This window comes from Microcaecilia unicolor, chromosome 11 (genome assembly GCF_901765095.1).
Source record: "Microcaecilia unicolor chromosome 11, aMicUni1.1, whole genome shotgun sequence".
NCBI lineage: Eukaryota > Metazoa > Chordata > Amphibia > Gymnophiona > Siphonopidae > Microcaecilia > Microcaecilia unicolor.
Window position 1 is genome coordinate 3,434,266 of NC_044041.1, and position 22,198 is coordinate 3,456,463.

General features: G+C 45.6%; 1 protein-coding gene across 3 annotated transcripts in view; it reads right to left on the minus strand.

The window, feature by feature from the left end:
* Positions 1-469: 469 nt before the first annotated feature.
* CCDC60 (coiled-coil domain containing 60) overlaps positions 470-22,198 on the minus strand; it is a 139,029-nt gene continuing 117,300 nt past the window's right edge. For all 3 annotated transcript variants that reach the window (XM_030219484.1, XM_030219483.1, XM_030219482.1), the window contains 4 exons: positions 20,165-20,305; positions 14,770-14,898; positions 5,339-5,528; positions 470-1,312 (listed from right to left, as the gene is read on the minus strand). In XM_030219484.1, coding sequence (XP_030075344.1) covers positions 1,205-1,312; positions 5,339-5,528; positions 14,770-14,898; positions 20,165-20,305 — 568 coding nt within the window. In that variant the 3' untranslated portion in view covers positions 470-1,204. The remainder of the gene's footprint in view (positions 1,313-5,338; positions 5,529-14,769; positions 14,899-20,164; positions 20,306-22,198) is intronic.

The following is a 22,198-nucleotide window of genomic DNA, read 5'->3' on the forward strand; positions in this document are numbered from 1 at the left end:
TGACGCCCTTAAATTTAGAATACCTTTCTCTCCATGAAAATTTAATTCTGCAGAATTAAGTCTAACCTAGGAGTAAAAAGTGAAAATGGACCTACTGATATATCAGTGATAGCCCTATTCACAGCCATCCCCAGCTGGCACATCACAGCAGGCATCGGAATTGATGAAATTGCAAATTTGGTGGTTTAATCAGCTGCATTTACAGTAATTAATATATATTTTCTCCAGAGGTTAGGATATGCAGGAAAATCTCTAATGAAAGTCAGGACATTTGATGCCAACAGTCAGGGTTGCAAGTGTTATAGTCATGTATATTTTTCAGACACATTTCAACTGAAGTCTAGCACAGCCTCTGGGAGGAGAGGGGAAGTCTGAGGCTGACTCGTAATTTTTAAATGCTTTTTAAAAATGTTTATTAAGATGCATCACTTGGAGAACCAGGGCCAGAAAGCACCAAAATACTCTAGAATGGTCAAAATAACCCAGCAGAAAGCTACTGTATTTAATAAACATGGATATTTCACATCTATCCAAGATGGCACAGAAGTACAAATTCAGAGGTACGTTTCCTTGAGCTAGACAGATGCTCATCCCCCTCCCCTACCCCAGATTCAAATTTTGGCATAGCCAACTGACGTCACCAAACTTCTGCCATCAGCTAGCACGCCCATCGGTGATCAGAACATTGGTGTAGGACCTGTGAGCTGGTATGCACTGACAGGCCATGTGGTCACCCAGCTCCCTGCACAGGTTTCCATGGGGAAAGAGGGGGCAGGGCTGCCACAGGGCCTGTGAGCGTGTGCCGAAACCAGGATCTATGCTGACTTTTCTTTCTGTTAGTTGGCTATGCCCGCTGAACATCTGCCCATGCCAGGAAGAACAGAGAACTCAAGCAGGCTAGAAGGTATGAGGGGAGACCAAACCGATTTTTAAATCCAGGTCTGCCTCTTCCCTGATAACCTGCTGCCTACCTGTTCATCTCTCTCAAGTCAGGCAGGAGAATGACCAAACAGTAGTGGTCTTTAGCACCACTTGTCCAGCTGGTTCTGTGGGGGGTCACACTGCCTGATTCAGCATCTTCTCAAAATCACAAAGTGATGAATTAACCTTACAGTCTCAATGACCTTCTGTTCTTCATTCCAGGTAGAAATCAGCTACATAGATGGGAAAGAATATTGCCACGGGAAGGGTGTTCTTTGAATTTTCACCCCATGGGTGGGGCACTCTGAGATCTACTGGAAACTGGGACCTGGGAGTGAAGCCAAGCAGCGTAGTCATTCTCAGACATCCGAACCAGGTTCTCTCGCACAAACTGAAACATGAAGAAAAGGTAAACTACGTCAAGTGAAAACAAAAAGAGAGGGTCTGTGGACATCCTATTACATCCCTACTCAAATGCAGGAAAAGGTGTCAGTTAAAGGTCATGTATTCCCAGGGCTTTACCAACTGCGGTCACTACTGTTCCTCATCTTTAGTCTTCCAGCCATTAGGGGCAGTCAAGTGCTAATATTGCACAGGTATTGCCCAAATCTCCATGGTAGCATATGTGGTTGCTGTTCGTGCTGTATGTTTTGCCCAAATAATGAGATCTGGATCATAGCTGATGTTCCTGAACCACATCATCTATGCTGAGACAGTATCAAGGCTGGTGCAAGTCTACTAAATTGGGGGGGGGGTATTGTTAATTCAGTGACAAATCCCATTTAATAAGAATTTCTACAAAACTGAGTAGATCAGCTGTGCGGTAGCAGAAACATGAAGAGAAGCTTTCAGTGACCCTGCTATGCCTACAGAGGTGGTGCCTGAAGCAACAAATTTCTCCTCTGCAAGGCTGGACCTCATGATATCAGTAATGTACCCACATTCTGTGGCGGTGATGGTCGGGTCTTCATAGCTTTTATTAACAGAAGAGACCACCAGCTGAAGAAAGGAACGAGAGCAATACCAGCTGTGGAGAGGTACAAGAAAGCAACACTGGGCCTTCAAGACTAGGACAACTAGAGTACTTTATTAACAGTACTCCTGTTGTCCTAGTCTTGAAGGCCCAGTGTTGTTTTTTTTGTTTGTATACTTTAGTTGTACACTGTTTTACCCTCTCTATTTGTACTGAGGTACAAGAAAGGTAATGAAAGGAAAACCAATTTACTTACCTGTAGTGGGTGTTCTCTGTGGACAAAAGGGTATAAGTTCTCAAAGCATGGGTGACATCACTGACAGAGCCCATGTTGTGGAAACTACTCCATCCTAGTATAACTAAAACCTTTTCAGCCACCTCACAGCACAACCTTACAAGTGACCATTTTAATCTATTCATTAGCTAAGAGTAGAATAAAAGTCCTTTCAGAGTTGGGCGGCCTTGTGAGGACTTGGATCCTGTTGTCCACAGGGATACACCTGCCTCAGGAGTAGATGCACTAAATCCATCGCTAAAGCCCTTCCCTTACCGATTCCTTTGCGAATCAGTAAGCAACGAGAATGCATCAAGGAAATCGCATGCAAATGAGCTGGTCGCTGCTAGCTCATTTGCATGGGATTTCCTTCCAAGCCAGTCGGCCAGCTGATCATGCGCAGAGCAGCCAAGTGTTATGCTGGCTGCTCTGCGCATGCCAAGGACGTCCTTTATGAACGTTCTTCACTGAAAGAAAAAAAAAAGTCGTCCCCATAATCGGGAGGGAGATGAAAGGGCTACGAGGAGGCTCCCGATGCTGCTGGCAGCTATCGGCGGCTTCTGCTCCGGCCGCCTTGCTCCTTTCTGTCTGCCCCGGGGTGTTAGCAGCACGTCCGATGCCTCTCTTCCAGGTCTCTCTCAGTCAATCACAGCGTGTTTATCTGTCAGTGGTGTCAGCTAAAAGCGCTGTGATTGGCTGAGAGACACCTGGAGGAGGAGCATAATCGAAAGAGATGGCCAAATAGTTTTTTGATTTGGACGTCCTCGGCACTAGAAGGACACCCATCAGAAAAAAATTGGGGGGAAAAATATCCAAGAGCTCGTCAGGGAAGTCCTTTTTTTGTTTTAGTGAAGGACACCCATGTTAGGCACTTTAGAAGGACGGCCCTGACGAGCACTTGGACGTGGCTAGGCAGTGAAGGACGTCCATAAAGGATGTCCCTGACGAGCACTTGGACGTTTTTTTTCCTGATTGTTTTTTTTTGGTTAAATTTATAGAAGTTTTCAGAGGCGAATAAATCCCGCACAGCCCCAACGAGAGGTGCAGACCTCCCGTTAGATTTTCCACGGTTAGGCAATCGGAAAATGGCACAGCATCTCATTAAAATACAATTTATACACATTATAATACTAATTTGCTCATCTGCATTCCGTTTTCGTTAGCTGCTACCATGATCGGAAAATGCCCTTTTGTGCATATCCTGGTTTGTTACTTGCGCGTTAAACTGGCTAGAACCAGTTTAAAACCCACGTTAATGGCTCGTTAAGTTTAGTGCATCAGGCCCTCAGTTAAGTAACTTGATTTTCTTTTCAAACAGGACATCAATGCCTCACAGCCTAGCTCCAGGCTGCCTTGAACACTAAAAAAGCAGAAAACAGCAACAGGTAGACAGACACTGGCAGCTCTTTCCATACAGATTTTATTTGGAAGGCAGCCTGGAACAGAAAGATGGCGACCGAGATCTTCAATCAAGGCCTATCCTGGGCAGAGTGGAAAAAATATAAGAAACTTTAAAATGGCCAAAAACCTAAGTAGTGCTACTGGGAAATGTACTGCCCGACAGCAACAGGGTCAAACTTAGAAACCTGCAGCATTTTGAGTTTTATAAGTAAAATACATGTACTGAAATGAGTTTCAGTGGCGCATGACTGATCAGCTCTGCAGATAGATGAGGTGCTAATCGCATGTGACAGCAGCAAGCGAGAAATGACAGGCAGGCATAAGAACCTAAGAGTAGCCATACTGGGTCAGAACCAATGGTCCATCTAGCTCAGTATCCTGTTTCCAACAGTGGCCAATCCAGGTCACAAGTACCTGGCAGAAACTCAAACAGTAGCACCATTCCATGCTACCAATCCCAGGGCAAGTAGTGGCTTCCCCATTTCTGTCTCAATAGCACACTATGCACTTTTCCTCCAAGAACTTGTCCAAATCTTTTTAAAACCCAGATACGCAAACCACTGTTACTTCATCCTTCAACAAAGCCTTCCAGAGCTTATCTATTCAATGAGTGAAAAAATATTTCCTCCTATTTGTTTTAAAAACGTTCCCCTAGGCATGGTGAGGCGGCTCAAAATCTTTTAGTTATACTACAGTTGAGTAGTTTTCTACATGGACACCATTATCCATGCTGCGAGGACTTGCTATCTTGCTTTTTCTTGGGAAAACTAAAGCAACATTAAAGCACTTTACAGCATAATACTAGTAAAATAAAAAATAAGGGATATAATCGATGAAATAAGTTCTCTCTCCTACCAGTGGGAGAGGGATGAGGCTCCTCTCGCTGAAGACCATTATAACATGAGCTGAGATGGTTTTAGGTATGATGGACCCTGTACTGAGGGCAAGGGATGGAGTATTATCTATGTAATTCCATACTATGTAAGCCGCACTGAGCTCGATGGACCCTTGGTCTTTTCCCAGTGTGGCATTACTTATGTACTTATGCTACCAACCGGGAAAGAGTGGGGTATAAATGCAACAAATAAATAAATCTTTTCCGGAATTGGTACTCACCATTACGGAACAATGTAAGCCACATTGAGCCTACAAATAGGTGGGAAAATGTGGGATACAAATGCTACAAATAAATAAATAAAATGTTACATATTCAAGGACCTTCCAAGCCCTGTGGGGTGTTTCTTCACCTGTGACTTTCCTCTTACTTCTTTGGGCTGCCAGGTCTCAGGATCTGGCAGCATGAACCCTGGGGATTTTCCCCTAATTTTTAAATCTCCTCTCAATTTGCATTATTCTAGTCACTGCAGCAAGAGCTATGGGTCAAGGAACCATGGCCTCCTTCCTGAACACAGCAACAGCAACTGAGGGCCATAAATTGGATTAGCAATTGTACTCATTGCGAGACTGATGACTGCGATTCCACAGGGACTGTGAACCCTGTCTCTGCAGGATCCCAGTGCAGGAAGTGGAGGAGCTGAGCAGAGGATCGAACCCTAGGCACGCAGCCACTGGGCCAGCCCTCCAGTGCTGTTTTTCCATAATTCTTTCACCCTACAGACCAAAATGTTGAGTACCATTATTTTCCTCGATGCACAACGTGAATAAAGGATGTTACAACTAGTGTGTACATGTTTACATACATCCACACACATGAATGTCTTCATTCTCCTCCCTCCAAACACACGGATACATCCACAGACAGCCGTTACCTCAATAGCAACGCAGAGGTCTGGAGAACACAGCTCCCATGTCCGCAGTCCACTCAGCATCTTCAGAAAAGAGCGGGGCCGGATTCCTTCATACTCGATCTCTCCAAACTTCTCCAGTTTTCTTAGGATTTTTTGGATTTTTGGAATCTTCTTCACATCATCGGGGATCCTTGAAAACAGACTGAAGAGCCTTCAAATGGGAATTAAACAGGTCAGAAATGCAAATATGGGGGCTCCTGTGATTACTAGTCAGTCTCGACACATAAGAGTCCATATTGATCAGTCTTACAGCCTGTTAGGCCGGATTCCAAAAGTTATGGAATATTTTAGTTGTCAAACCATCTTACAGTCTTACACTGGATGCAGCATGGAGCTGGGCCTGGGACACAAGTCAAAGTAGAAAGAGAGTGGGAAGATGACCAGGGACAAACAAGGAGACTTCTACGAACAAAAGACGTTTATTAGTGAAGACTCGACTCCTTGTTTGTTCCTGGTCATTTTCCCACTCTCTTTCTACTTTGACTTGTGTTCCGTGGGCTCTCGGTGTTCCTCTGCTCAGGCACTCACCTGGGACAGAAGTATCAGATACCACCAAATATGCAACTGTGACAGTACCTCTTACTCACTTCTCTGCAATACAAGTCTACCATTAGAGGTCATTGTCATTATGGGAGGAGTAGAAGGAATCGATCCTGCCCCATCCCAGTAGACCACCAGGAATCATCTCTGGGTAAGTCTAGGGTTACCATACGTCCAGATTTACGCGGACATGTCCTCTTTTTGAGGACATGTCCGGGCGTCCGGACGGATTTGGCCAGCCTGCCCGTTTGTCCGGATTTCTGGACAAACGGGCTGGCTGGCGGGGGCGGAGGCGGGCGCGGGACTCCCTTCCCCTCCCCTTACTCTACTATTCCTGGTGGTCTAGAGGTACCTCTTCGCTCTTCAGGGCAGGAAAGAAAGAGCCCCCTCTTTCCTGCCCGGAGCGCTGCTGCTAGCTGCCCTGCTGCATCCTGAGTCCGGCTCTCGGCGTTTCAAAATGGCCGCCGAGAGTTGAAGTCTCGCGAGGCTGCTTCAACTCTCGGTGGCCATTTTGAAACACCAAGAGCCGGACTCACACAGGATGCAGCAGCGCTCCGGGCAGGAAAGAGGGGGCGAAGAGGTACCTCTAGACCACCAGGGATAGTAGCATAAGGGGAGGGGAGGTGATGGGGGAGGGAAGGTGATGGGGGAAGAGGGGGCGACCGGGGGCGGGGCGATAGCATGAAAGGGGCGTAGCGATGGCATGAAAGGGGCGGGGTGAGGGTGTGAAAGGGATGGTGCAAGGGCGTGAAATGGGACGGGGGAAGTGTCCTCTTTTTATGAGGACAAAAAAATGGCCCAGGCAGCAGAGAGGGGGGGGGGGGGGGGGGATGCTTTCAAAGGGGACTGGGGGGAGGAATTGTATCTGAGGGGGTGGGAGGGGGAATAGAACGTGAGGCAGAAACCAAGAAGTTATGTGGGTGTCGGTCGATATTCAATGACAGCATCTGCATAGGTAAGTGACCGAAGAGAGGGCTATCTGGCCATGTGACACCCCCATGCTCTGCCCCCCCCCCCAAGCTTAAGTGATTTAGGCTCATTGATTATAGAACACCTAGTGTTTACACACGAAAGTGCCAATTACTGGGACCAGTAACATGAGATTTCAGTTTATATAATCGCTCTATCAAAAATTCTAGGCGATTTACAACCAGTACATACGTATTACAAAATAAACAGATACTTCTCAACATATGCTCTTCCAGCAAAACAAACAAAAACCACAGGTAACACGTAAATTACTATATGAACCTCAAACCTCCAGTTCTTGATCAAAAGCCTCCTTAAACAGGAATGCTTTCAAAACGGACCATAATTCATCAACATGCGAATTTGATCCTTCTACATACAACATCCTGGAGCCTAACTGTAGCAGAACCAACAACAGGAAGACAGCTCCAGACAGGAGCACAACCAAACAAGAGCAAAGGTGGCCAAGAGGGAGACAGCAACCCAGAAACATCACCAAAACAGACTTAACTGAACAGATGACCCAACTCGGCTGCGTTTCGGCATAACCACCTGCCTCAGGGATCACTCCTAATTCAAACCAAGGAGTAATAAAAGTAAGAAGCAGAGCAACGTGCTTCACTGTCCTCTCCAAAACTACAAGTTCCTCCATAATGACAAGAAATATGAGCAAATGATGTGGAGGCCTTATTTTGAGTAGAAATTTATGTACTCGGCCCTCGTAAATTTTCAGAGGCCAATTTATGAGCGTAACTCTCAAGGGGGTCCTTTTACTAAGCTAGTTTCAGTGCATGTTTTTTACATGGATAGAGGTCCCCTTTTACTGCAGCGGGTAAAAGGCTGTCTCTGTTTTTTTTTTTTTTACCCAAGGCCATTTTGAGGGGGAACATTTACCACCACCCATTGAGGTGTGCGGTTAAGGGCTCCCACGCCAACCCGGTGGTAACAAACGGGAAGCACCTGCGCTACAAAAATAGAAAATATATTTGTAGCGCCAGAAATTGCATGCACTAGAGGTGGGAACATCCGCCAGGCTTCTGCAGTAGCCTGGCAGTATTTCCGGATTGGCGCTCGACAACCCTTTAGTAAAAGGGCCTCAAAGTCAGGAGCATAAATCCTTTGAATATTGGGCTCACAATATTTGCCTTACATCCTAACGAATCATTCCTTAGGATACTTTTTTTTTGTTTTGTTACATTTGTACCCCGTGCTTTCCCACTCATGGCAGGCTCAATGCGGCAGGCAATGGAGGGTTAAGTGACTTGCCCAGAGTCACAAGGAGCTGCCTGTGCCGGGAATCGAACTCAGTTCCTCAGTTCCCCAGGACCAAAGTCCACCACCCTAACCACTAGGCCACTCCTCCACTCCCTCTACTTCACAAACAAGTCATACCTAGGGCCAGATTTTGGTTGGCTTCAACTGCTTTCCGTTGCAGGGTCGGCCAAAGTTCAAGGGGGCATGTCGGCAGTGTACCGAAGGCAAGATGGGGGCGTGGTTAAGAGATGGCCAGCCTCGGCCGATAATGGAAAAAAGAAGGCCGGCCCTGATGAGCATTTGGCCTTTACTTGGTAATTTTTTGTTCACGACCAAGCCTTAAAAAGGTGCCCGAACTGTCCAGATGACCACCGGAGGGAATCGGGGATCACCTCCCCTTACTCCCCCAGTGGTCACCAACCCCCTCCCACCCCAAAAAAATGTAAATGCATTTTATTTGCCAGCCTCTATGCCAGCCTCAAATGTCATACCCAGCTCCATCACAGCAGTATGCAGGTCCCTGGAGCAGTTTTTAGTAGGTGCAGTGCACTTCAGGCAGGCAGACCCAGGCCCATCCTCCCCCTACCTGTTACACTTGTGGTGGTAAATGGGAGCCCTCCAACCCCCCCCCCAAAAAAAAAAAACCCCCACTGTACCCACATGTAGGTGCCCCCCTTCATCCCTAAGGGCTATGGTAGTGGTGTACAGTTGTGGGGAGTGGGTTTTGGGGGGGATTTGGGGGGCTCAGCACCCAAGGTAAGGGAGCTATGCACCTGGGAGCTATTTTTGAAGTCCACTGCAGTGCCCCCTAAGGTGCCTGGTTGGCATGTCAGGGGGACCAGTGCACTACAAATGCTGGCTCCTCCCGTGACCAAATGCCTTGGATTTGGCCAGGGTTAAGATGGCCACCATTAGTTTCCATTATCGGCGAAAAGCAATGGCGGCCATCTCAAAGGCCAGCCCAAATGTTGAGATTTGGCCGCCCCCGACCGTATTATCGTAATGAAAGATGGCCGGCCATCTTGTTTTGATAATACGGTCCATCATCTTGTTTCGATAATATGGTCGGGTATGCCGCTTTACAGGGCCGTCATTACAGATGGCCGCCCTTATAGATGGCCGGTCCCGTTCGATTATGCCCCGTTAAGCCCCCAAATAATTTGGGTCTCTATATTTTAAGGCAATTTAAAACAGCAGAAATAATTACCTTTAGCTTTTAAGAAAAATGAAACATTAAATTTATCAATTAACCCATCATCTCTGTTCTGTAAAGATTTAAGTGACGTTTCCCTGCAGAGGTATCAGGTGATGCCAAAGTTTGGCTTATGTCCTCTATCAAAACAAAGAAGCTGGCACTCTTACTTCAAAGATTAGGGGGATAATAATGAAATCATTTGCCTCTGAAAATAGCAGTGGAAGGACTCAGATACCATCTAGGTTATTTCTGAGACATCACCTGCCATAATTGTCATTAGTCCATAATGATCACATTTCACTAGTTTCAAAGTTTAAGAACATTATATATTCTTCACTCTTTTAAAGCAATTTTATTTATATATAAATAGACCTTAAGCAAGTACTATAAAGTGCTCATCTTATAGCCGGTCTTGGGGACCCTCACATGAAATCATGTTTCGACAGCAGCTGTATCAAGGAGTGTCCCCTTATAAATGCACGCATGCCATCTCTCAATAACCATTAAAGTCTATTTATTTACAAATAAAATTGCTTTAAAAAGGAATATATAATGTTTGTACATTTTGAAACTTTGAAATTAGTGGACTAATGTCGATTATGGCAGGTGATGTCTGAGAAATAACCCGTACGGTATCCGAGTACCTGCCGCTGAACTCCCACGTACAGTGAAAGATCTGCTATTTTCAAAGGGAAATGATTTAAAGCGAGTATGTCTTAAAAAAACCCCACGAGTAATCATTTCACAAGAAATGTATGTCTGCAAAAACAGATTGTGAGCCCAGGCAGGGACCGAGAAGGTACCTGTGTAGATGATCTAAACCGTTTTGGCTGTACCACAGGTGGTGGTATATCAGGGTCCATGACCCTTTCCCCTATCTATGCGTGTACATCTGTAAAAGTGGACTTCAAGGGGCAGAGATAAGCTTCTGCCACCAGCAGTATTCCCAGCTTTCACCGGCTATCTTACTTATGGAATATCTGCCTTGAACCCAGTTTTGCTGGAATATAAGAATAAACATTATTATTACTTTTCGGCAGCGCCATTTCTAACCTATATTTCGATAAAATTCCCATGTGGTAAGATGTAATCTCATGCCAGTGAAGTTATCAGATAACATTACTGCCATGGACAATCGTACTTCTTATGTGGAACTCATTGCTACTGTGAAAGAATTAGAATAATAAACAGGATATTTATAGACTATTTAAACTGGGAAGCTCAAAACGGTTTACATTTAACAATAGCAACAAAAACCACAAGAATAATTTGCTCAATTTAGCAATTCACTATTGTTTGAATAATACAGCAGCAGAAACCTTCCAAATTCAGTTCAAACAAGTTTCTTCTATCGCTCTTAAACTTTACTTTTCATTCACTTTTCATTGTTATAAGGAGGAAAAGGCTTCAGATGCTCGGCTGAGCAAACTGACATTAAGAGCAGTCCAATAAAGATAAGTGACCATCCTGTTTATTTGCGAAGGAGAAGGGCGGCCATCTTCCGACACAAATTGGGAGATGCTGCGTTCGGCACCTAACCCTTACCGTTCAGTGAATCCAGACTGCCCCAATTTGACTGCCCCTATCGGACCGACCGTTCACTTGTCTATTAGATTGTAAGCTCTTTGAGCAGGGACTGTCTCTCTTTGTTAAATTGTACAGCGCTGCGTAACCCTAGTAGCGCTCTAGAAATGTTAAGTAGTAGTAGTAGATGGCCGGCCATCTCCTAAACCCGGCCAAATCGGTATAATCGAAAGCCGATTTTGGCCGGCTTCAACTGCTTTCTGTCGCAGGGCCAGCCAAAGTTCAAGGGGGCGTGTCAGCAGTGTACCGAAGGCGGGGCGGGGGCGTGGTAAACAGATGGCCGGCCAATGGAAAAAAGAAGGCCGGCTCTGACAAGCATTTGGTCGACTTTACTTGCTCCCTTTTTGTTCACGACCAAGCCTTGAAAAGGTGCCCAAACTGACCAGATGACCACCGGAGGGAATCGGGGATCACCTTCCCTTACTCCCCCAGTGGTCACCAACCCCCTCCCACCCAAAAAAAAAATTTAATACATTTTTTTGCCAGCCTCTATACCAGCCTCAAATGTCATACCCAGCTCCATCACAGCAGTATGCAGGTCCCTGGAGCAGTTTTTAGTGGGTACTGCAGTGCACTTCAGGCAGGTGGACCCAGGCCCATCCCCCCACCTTACACTTGTGGTGGTAAATGGGAGCCCTCCAAAACCCACCACAAACCCACTGTACCCACATCTAGGTGCCTCCTTTTACCCTTTAAGGGCTATGGTAGTGTTGTACAGTTGTGGGTAGTGGGTTTTGGGGGGGTGGGTTGGGGGGCTCAGCACACAAGGTAAGGGAGCTATGCACTTGGGAGCAATTTGTGAAGTCCACTGCAGTGCCCCCTAGGGTGCCCGGTTGGTGTCCTGGCATGTGAGGGGGACCAGTGCACTAGAGATGCTGGCTCCTCCCATGACCAAATGGCTTGGATTTGGCCAGGTTTGAGATGGCCACCATTAGTTTCCATTATCAGCAAAAACCAATGGCGGCCATCTCTAACGCCAGCGATCTCTAAGGGCAGGCCAAATGTTGAGATTTGGCCGGCCCCAACCGTATTATCGAAACGAAAGATGGCCGGCCATCTTGTTTCAATAATGCGGTCGGGAACACCGCTTGATGGGGCCGCCCTTAGAGATGGCCGCCCTTATAGATGGCCGGCCCCGTTCGATTATGCCCCTCCACGGTGTCCTTATGAAATTAATTAAAGAATTATATATGAATGTCTTAGAAGAATGGCAAACAGCGATACAAAATAAATAAGATAAATAAAATCATGCAGGAGGTTTTTAGGCTGATGAGAAAGATCGCCTGGCTAACTGAAATATTAAAAACAGCCGAGCATCTGAAGTCTTTTCCTCCTCCTAACAATGAAGAGTGAATGAAAAGTAAGGTTGAAGAGCGATAGAAAAAAGTTGTTCGATCTGAATTTGGAAGGTCAATATAGCAATTACAACATGCTAAAAGAAAAAGTGACAGACGATGAACATAAATGTTTCTACCAAGATCTGGATCCACTTGTACTGTGAACAAGGTGGGGGAACGTCTATAACAGGACACCTGATACTCGAAGTGGAGGCACCTACATTTCTTCATAAAATTCTAGTGTGAGTCGGTAAATACGCACGTGAGCCAGATAGCTGTAGTGTTTCTGTCTAAATGTCAGAGACACGAGTGTACCTCAAGTTACTGTAGAGCCTCATACAAACTGCCCACGCGGATCCTCCTTGCAAACACGGGTAAGGCGAAGGTACATACCTGTAGCAGGTGTTCTCCGAGGACAGAAGGCTTTAATATTCTCACAAATGAGTGACGCCGACCTGCGTCGCCCGGTCCTGGACTTATAATGAGTATAAGTAGAGCTTTGTGGAGAACGAGACACGCTCCACCTCGCATGCGCGAGTGCCTTCCCGCCTGCTGCGAGAACGCGGTATCCTCAGTTTAATACTACAGCAAAAATAAAGTAAAAATAACAAAGGAGACAACTGCAAGGGAAGGTGGGAGGGATTGTGAAAATATAAAGCCTGCTGTCCTCGGAGAACACCTGCTACAGGTAAGTACCTTCGTTTTCTCTGAGGACAAGCAGGCTTATTAATTCTCACAAGTGGGGAATCCCTAGCATTGAGGCTCACCAAAAGCAACAAACATTGGTGGACTGGGCCTCGCAACAGTGAGGACGTAACACAGATTAACCTGAAATTATATACAATCTGCAGCCTGGAACAGAATAAAATGGGCCTAGGAGGGTGGAGTTGGAATCTAGAATCCAAACAGATTCTACAACACTATCTGTCCGAACTGACTGTCACGTCAGGTATCCTGCTCAAGGCGGAAGTGTGATATGAATGAGTGGACTGAAGACCACGTCAAGCCTTGCAAATTTCTCAGTGGAGGCTGACCTCAAGTTGGCTACCGACACAGCCATGGCTCTGACTTTATGAGCTGTGACATGACCCTCTAGGGCCAGACCAGCCTGGACATAAAGAAATGCAATTTGCAAGTCAATTAGAAATGGTGCCTTTCCAGATGGCAACCCCCATCCTGTTGGGATCAAAAGAGACAAACAGTTGAGTGCATTATCTGTGGGGCCTTGTCCATTCCATGTAGTAGGCCAATGCTCTCTTGCAGTCCGAGGTGTGCAAGCTGCTTTCGCCAGGACAGGCATGAGGTCGTGGAAAGAATGTTGGCAAGACAATCGACTGGTTTAGATGGAATTCAGACACCATCTTTGGCAGGAACTTAGGGTGCGTGTGGAGGATGACTCTGTTGTGATGAAACTTAGTATACGGTGCATCCACCCCTAAGGCCTGAAGCTCACTGACTCTGTGACCTGAAGTAACAGCCACCAAGAAAATGTCCTACTAGGTCAAGTACTTCAGATGGCAGGAATTCAGTGGCTCAAAAGGAGCTTTCATCAGCTGGGTGAGACCGACGTTGAGATTCCATGACACTGTTGGAGGTTTGACAGGGGGCTTTGACAAAAGCAAACCTCTCATGAAGCGAACAACTAGAGGCTGTCCAGAGATGGGCTTACCTTCTACACACTGATGATACACACTAAGGTGAACCCTTACAGAATTGGTCTTGAGACCAGACTCTGACAGGTGTAGAAGGTATTCAAGCAGGGTGTGTGTAGGGCAAGCAAGGAGCTCTGGGGCCTTCCTCTCACACCAGACAGCAAATCGTCTCTTAGTGGAATCTTTCCTGGAAGCCAGCAAGACACGGGAGACACCCTCTGAGAGACCCAAGGAAGCGAATTCTAGACTCTCAACATCCAAGCTGTGAGAGCCACAGACTGGAGGTTGAGATGTAAAAGACACCCCTCGTTCTGTGTGAGATGAGGGTCGGGAAACGCTCCAATCGCCACGGTTCTTCGGAGGATAACTCCAGAAGAAGAGGGAACCAGATCTGCCGCGGCCAGTATGATGCAATCAGAACCATGGTTCTGGGGTCTTGCTTGAGTTTAAACAAAGTTTTTCCCACTAGTATATGCATACAGAAGACCTGTCCCCCAATTGAGGAGGAAGCCTGGAACAGAACTGAGTGGCACGAAAAAGCTCTTTAAGACTGAGCATTGTGTGGAGACGGTAAAAAATACATGCCCTCTCCTCATGGCGGCAGAAAATAATTGAGGAGACTACGTTTTCATGGTGAGAATAAATAAGCCTGCTTGTCCTCGGAGAAGTTAAGCACCATTTGCAAATATCCGCTTAGGTGGAATTTGGGCGTGTACATGTGTGTGTATGAAAACCATCAGTCTAAACATTTACCTGCGAATGCTACAGAATTACCCGCAATGTGGGTTACTGGTGCTGTGTATTCCTCAGAGTAACGATGGACCAGAGACAAGGGGAATTACCTAACTTGCGTTTTCCTACCAGTTTTTTGAGTTGCTGCAGTTCTGCTTCACATGAAGGAAAGGTTTTCTCATTCTGTCGAGGTCTTTCTGGAAGTTGGTTACAGTTCTCAAAGAATTAAATTTCTGTGCATTCAACAATTGACGCCTCCTGTAATTAAAAAAAAAAAAGAGTTAGAAAAATGTCAGAACGATTGTGATTTATTTCGTAGCACTCATTGCTGTGCAATTTTAGCAGTTCACAATTATACCTAATTACTTCTGGGTAGCTGCTCCTTCAACTGAAAATCTGTTTTTACCAAACCAATGTACACACACTTCTTTCTGAAGATATACACAATTATTAGATGGCCTAAGGCACCCATAAAGCCAACACTGACCTTTTTCAGGGTTTTGTGGTTTATCGTAAATAAGAACATAAGAATAGCCATACTGGGTCAGACCAATGGTCCGTCCAAGCCCAGTATCCTGCTTCCAACAGTGGCCAATCCAGGTCACAAGTACCTAGCAGAACCCCAAAGAGTAGCAACATTCCATGTAGAACCCCAAAGAGTAGCAACATTCCATTCAGAATCTCAAATAGTAGCAACATTCCATGTAGAACCCCAAAGAGTGGAACATTCTATTCAGAATCTCAAATAGTAGCAACATTCCATGCTACCAATCCTGGGGCAAGTAGCTACCTCCTCATGTCTGTCTCAATAGCAGATTATGGACTTTTCCTCCAGGAACTTGCATGACATAGCTATAATTCGGGATTCTCTTACCCACATGCATCACTTTGCACTTGCTCACATTAAACGTCATCTGCCATTTAGACGCCCAGTCTCCCAGTCTCGTAAGGTCCGCTTGTAATTTTTCACAATCCTCCCACGATTTAACAACTTTGAATAACTTTGTGTCCTCAGCAAATTTAATTACCTCACTAGTTACTCCCAGCCCTAGATCATTTATAAATATGTTAAAAAGCAACAGTCCTAGCACAGACCCCTGTGGAAAGCCCACTAACTACCCTTCTCCATTGAGAATACTGTCCATTTAACCCTACTCTCTGTTTTCTATCTTTTAACCAGTTTTTTTATCCACAATAGAACACGACCTCCTATCCCATGACTCTCCAATTTCCTCTGGAGTCTTTCATGAGGTACTTTGTCAAACGCCTTCTGAAAATCCAGATACACAATATCAACTGGCTCCCCTTTATCCACATGATTGTTCACCCCTTCAAAGAAATGTAGTAGATTGGTGAGGCAAGATTTCCCTTCACTAAATCCATGTTGGCTTTGTCTCATTAATCCATGCTTTTGAATATGCTCTGTAATTTTGTTCTTTATAATAGTCTCTACCATTTTGCCCTGCACCGACATCAGACTCACCGGTCTATAATTTCCAGGATCGCCTCTGGAACCTTTTTTAAAAATCGGCATTACATTGGCCACCCTCCAATCTTCCGGTACCATGCTTGATTTTAACTATAAAATACATATTACTAACAATAACTCCGCAAGTTCATTTTTCAGTTCTATCAGTACTCTGGGATGAATACCATCTGGTCCAAGAGATTTGCTACTCTTCAGTTTGTAGAACTGCCCCACTACATCCTCCAGGTTTACAGAGAATTCATTAAGTTTCTCCGACTCGTCAGCTTTGAATACCATTTCTGGCGCCGGTATCCCACCCAAATCTTCCTTGGTGAAGACCGAAGCAAAGAATTCATTTAATCTCTCCGTTAGGCTTTGTCTTCCCTGATCACCCCTTTTACTCCTTTGTCATCTAGCAGTCCAACCGATTCTTTTGCCGGATTCCTGCTTTTAATATACCTAAAAAAATGTTTTACTATATGTTTTGGCCTCCAACGCAATCTTTTTTCCGAAGTCCCTCTTAGCCTTCCTTATCAGCGCTTTGTATTCGACTTGACATTCCTTATGCTGTTTCTTATTATTTTCAGTCTTTCTTTTCAGTCGGTTCCTTCTTCCATTTTCTGAAGGATTTTCTTTTTGCTCTAATAGCTTCCTTCACCTCACTATTTAAACACGCCGGCTGTCGATTAGTCTTCCTCCCTTCTTTTTTAATACACAGAATATATTTGGCCTGGGCTTCCAGGATGGTATTTTTGAACAGCATCCACGCCTGATGTAAATTTTTGACCCTCACAGCCGCTCCTCTAAGTTTGTCTTAAAGACCACCTCGAAAAGCCCCCAAAATAAATAGAGGTTTAGAGCTCGGCTCCTGAACTGACTCCTCTTTTATGTGTCGTCTTACACTGTCTCCCTACCATATTACTTATATTCAGTAGTAGAAGGTTGTTATTGGATCAGTCAGAGTCGCATGCAACCACCACATTGGCATTATCCTTAAGCCAAACCATTGGTCCGGGTGGGCATGTAATCGTCATCGATCCAAACTTTTACACTTCTGTATTTTTTTGTATAAATTTTTATACGCTCAATTTCCTGAATGGAGATACTAAAAAGTACTTAGCTCCACATGATTTTCTTTTTTACCACAGTGTTCCATAGATATAGTCCAAAATCAATAAGGAGACTTTTCTTGCCGACATGAATTCATGTTTCGTGGAGGGCTGTATGAAGGTTCGTCTCCACACAAGTTCTGTTCGTAATCCAGGAACGGAGCAAGATGTTCAGGCACCTGCTCAATTGCCCTGCATCACATGACCCCCAGTTCATCCATTTCTATTAAATTTTGGAAAGTTATTTTGCCCCCCAAGTACACAGACATTCTTGATTTTTAAGTCTGTCCCCATACGCTTTATAATAAAGACCACTGACCATTTTAGTAGCTGCCCTCTGGACCGATTCCATCCTGTTTATATCTTATAGAAGGTGGGGGGGGGGGGGGGGGTGTCTCCAGAATTGTACAGAATACTCTAAACGAAGTCTCACCAGAGTCTTATACAGGGGCATCATCACCTCCTTTTTTCCTACTGGCCATTCCTCTCCCTATGCACCCGAGCATCCTTCTGGCTTTCACCATCGCCTTTTCTACCTGTTTGGCCACCTTAAGATCATCACATACGATCACACCCGAGTCTCGCTCCTCTTTCGTGAACAAAAGTGCTTCACCCCTTAAACTGTATCATTCTCTTGACTTTTATTTATTTATTTGTTGCATTTGTATCCCACATTTTCCCACCTATTTGCAGGCTCAATGTGGCTTACAATTTCGGTCTTGGCTTTCGCCATAACAGAGAAAAAAAAGATACAATTGGTATTACATGGCGAGCATAGATGACATACTAAAATTAAACAATTAGGTAAAAGGAGAAAGCTTTCAACTGGTATTACATAGAGAACTTGGAGCTTAACCGAGATTGGAGAGCAGAGCCGGTAGTGGGAGGCGGGGCTGGAGGTTGGGAGGCGGGGATAGTGCTGGGCAGACTTATATGGTCTGTGCCAGAGCCAGTGGTGGGAGGCGGGACTGGAGGTTGGGAGGCAGGGATAGCGCTGGGCAGACTTATATGGTCTGTGCCAGAGCCAGTGGTGGGAGGCGGGACTGGAGGTTGGGAGGCAGGGATAGCGCTGGGCAGACTTATACGGTCTGTGCCAGAGCTGGTGGTGGGAGGCGGGGATAGTGCTGGGCAGACTTATACGGTCTGTGCCAGAGCTGGTGGTTGGGAGGAGGGGATAGTGCTGGGCAGACTTATACGGTCTGTGCCAGAGCCGGTGGCTGGGAGGAGGGGCTGGTGGTTGGGAGGCGGGGATAGTGCTGGGCAGACTAATACGGTCTGTGCCAGAGCCGGTGGTTGGGAGGAGGGGCTGGTGGTTGGGAGGCGGGGATAGTGCTGGGCAGACTTATATGGTCTGTGCCAGAGCCAGTGGTGGGAGGCGGGACTGGAGGTTGGGAGGCAGGGATAGCGCTGGGCAGACTTATACGGTCTGTGCCAGAGCTGGTGGTGGGAGGCGGGGATAGTGCTGGGCAGACTAATACTGTCTGTGCCCTGAAGAGCACAGGTACAAATCAAAGTAGGGTATACACAAAAGTAGCACACATGAGTTGTCTTGTTGGGCAGAATGGATGGACCGTCCAGGTCTTTTTCTGCTGTCATCTACTATGTTACTATGTAATAAGATTGAACAATCAAGTAAAAAAGAGAAAACATTCAGAATATCAAGTAAGTGGTGATGCGTTATATTACTTATTATGGATCATTGTGGTATGCTTTATTAGAAAGATGAGTCTTCAGTGATTTACAAAAGTTTATTAGGTTGTAAACTGTTTTCAGGTCAAATGGCAATGCATTCCACAGCTGCGAACTCATGTATGAGAAGCTGAATGCACGTATTAATCTGTATTTTAGTCCTTTACAACTGGGGAAGTGAAGATTCAGGAATGTGTGTGCTGATCTTTTAGCATTCCTGGGTGGCAAGTCGATGAGGTCTAACACGTAGGCCGGGGCATCTCCGTGAATGTTTAGCATTAAGTTTCAGCTGCTCTATTGTAGACCATTTCTCAAGCTTGGCTTGGATCTCCACTCTTATTATCCACATTTTCCAGATTAGCTACGCTTGCAGATTTTGGCATTATTCAGAGGGAAACCCTTCCCGATAATCCTTCTGCAATAACACAAAAATGTTGAAAAGAAGCGGACCAAGAATGGACCCCTTGTAACAGCTGTTTCCTCAGACTGAGCTCCACTACTGCTACCTTCTATCACTTCCCACTATATCACTTTCTATCCTAGCTGGTTACTTTAGGGCTCAGACCGAGAGCACTCAGTTTATTTACAAGTTGCCTGTGCAGAACCGTCTCAAAGGCTTTGCTGACATTCAAGTTCAGATCCAACTAGATGATTTCTAAAGGCAACTGTAATATGAGAATACTTGGACGTGTAGAGAAGTTTGCTGTGCCGTGGCTCAGGGGCGTAGCTAGGTGGGGCCATGGGGGCATGGGCCCCCACAGATTTAGTCCTGGCCCCCTCTAATTTTGACCCGCTGCCGCCGCAAGGTTTCTTTGCTGTCTGGTGTCCCCAACCCCCACCAGCCTTAGTCTTCTTCAGTGCCGGCCTCCGGCGCGTTTGTTGACCTGTGCGGTGAGTCCTGACGTCCAGTATGTCCTGCACGGGGAATGTGGAGGACATGTAGGATGTCAGGACTCATAGCACAGATCAGCGAACGTGCTGGAGACCGGCGCTGAAGAAGACTAAGGCTGGTGGGGGGTTGGGAACCCCCACCAGCAAAGGTACCTTGCAGCAGCGGTGGCGGGGGGAGGGGGTGTCGAAAGAGGTGGGGGACGGGTCAAAAGTGGCAGGGGAGGGGTGGCGGCAGGGGGGGGCGATGGGCTAAAATGTGCCCCCCCCACCTTGGGCTCTGGACCCCCCCCTCCTGCCGAGGTCTGGCTACGCCCCTGCCGTGGCTTAAAGGGAGTGTCCATCTAGCAATCTACCCATTCCGACTTACCCTTCCATGGCTTTGACATTTTTATTCAGGCAGGAGACGGCCTCATCAGCGACTTCAGAAAACTTCCGCCTCATTTCCAAGCACAGGGACGACTTTCCTTTGATAAACTGACTGGCTGCAGAGTCGTTGTTTAGAGGGGATCTGTAGATTAAAAAAAAAAAACCACAGAGTGATGCATTTACTCTTTGCTATCTTTATATATACATATACTTGTAAGGATTTATTTACCACCTTTTTGAAGGAATTCAGTCAAGGTGGTGTTGTAGTAAGAATAGATCAAACATGAGCAATAGGCAATTATAGCAGTAAAAATATTCAAGTAACAATACAAAGTATGGCATTGTATACTACTTGGTATACTTTTCATGTATAATGGTTTGATATTTAAATTTCTAAAGACATTTTAGATAACTAGTATATAGGGTGAGTGGTGGTTGAAAGGTGACGAATGAGTGGTTTAATGTTTAAAGTTAATAGCTGGTATAAGGCATAAGTCTTTATAATAAAGAGATATTTGCATATATAAGTTGGAGTTTAGTGTGGTGTAATGTTGTTTATATACTCCGACTGAATTGGTTTTCCCCCCTTTTTTGTAAGATACTACTTACAATGTCAACACGATACGTAATAGAACATTTTAATTGATAGTGAAGGGTAAAGCAAAGATGGAACATATAGACAGAAAGTAAGGTGAGTGATTTAAAGAAAGTTGCACATAAGATCAGAGAGATGGTTAAATATTACCTCAGCTTGGGTAGGAGTAGATTAATATATAAATATGCAGATAAAAGTCTGTCCACATTTAACCATTTCTGTTTAAATTTAGTGGATAGGCAGCCCTGGAAGTTGAAGAAACTAAAGTCCTGAACGTGTCCTTTGGGTTTATATAGCAAACGCAGGGGTCACATAACACACTACAGGACAGAGGTAACAGTCATTGGAAGGGGTCATGTTACCCCAGACTGTCCTTCATGGTCCAGACACTGGAAGTCCAAACAGACCCTGTACGAATAAAGAAACTGTTTGGACTTCCAGTGTCTGCTTTCTGTTTTTTCTTCTGTCGCCTCTTTGCGATTCCAATCTTCATCCTGCAGAGCCACCATTACTGCTGTGAGGTAAACCTTTAGGTTTTAGGTAAACTGCCCTAAAGATAATCTGCTTCCACTGCTTTGAAACTGGGCATCTTTTTCCCTGTGAGGCTGATGCTCAGCTTAATTTAAATCAGGTACTTGAGCAGCCTGAGTTACCTGAATATCAACAGTCCAAAATGAAACTTGGTCCCATGTAATGATTGCCACTTAAACCACGGCAAAGTCAGTCTCTTTCTGCAGTTCAGCTCTATAGAAGGTCCATGACATTGGCAAAAGTGATCCATGCAACACTTCCCAGACTACGGGATCCCCAACTCAATAAGAAATCGGGTACCACTGGCACGTGTCATTCACCCCCTGCCCATGACACTTCCTAGAACTCGGGATCATCAACTCCATAGGGAATCAAGTACCACCGGCATGTGCCATCCACCCCCTGCCCACGACACTTGCACAAGTGATCCACACAACACTTTCCAGAACTCGGGACCCCCAACTCAATAGGGTGGAGGAGTGGCCTAATGGTTAGTGTAGCAGGTTGCAGACCTGGGGAACTGGGTTCAATTCCTGCTGCTGCTGCCTGATGGTCAACAGTGGGTTGAGATCCCTGGGCAAGTCACTTAACCCTCCGTTGCCCCAGGTATAGCAGTAGTACAATGTACTACTTAGACTGTGAGCCCACTAGGGACAGACCCAGTACCTGTAAAACGAAACTGTAAACCGCTTAGATCTAAGCAGTAAATAAATACTGAAAAGGAATGAAATTAAATGAAAGGTACCACTGGCACAAGGATCCAACTCCTTCTTTGCTCTTTGAAAATTCCACACTGGACGAACCCTCTCAATTAACTCTCCTGTATGCTCCAACAGCCTCTGAACTGACTATTGCTATGTGGATTACCAAGGCCTCAATCACTCTCGTATTCGTCCACTGTGGACAATT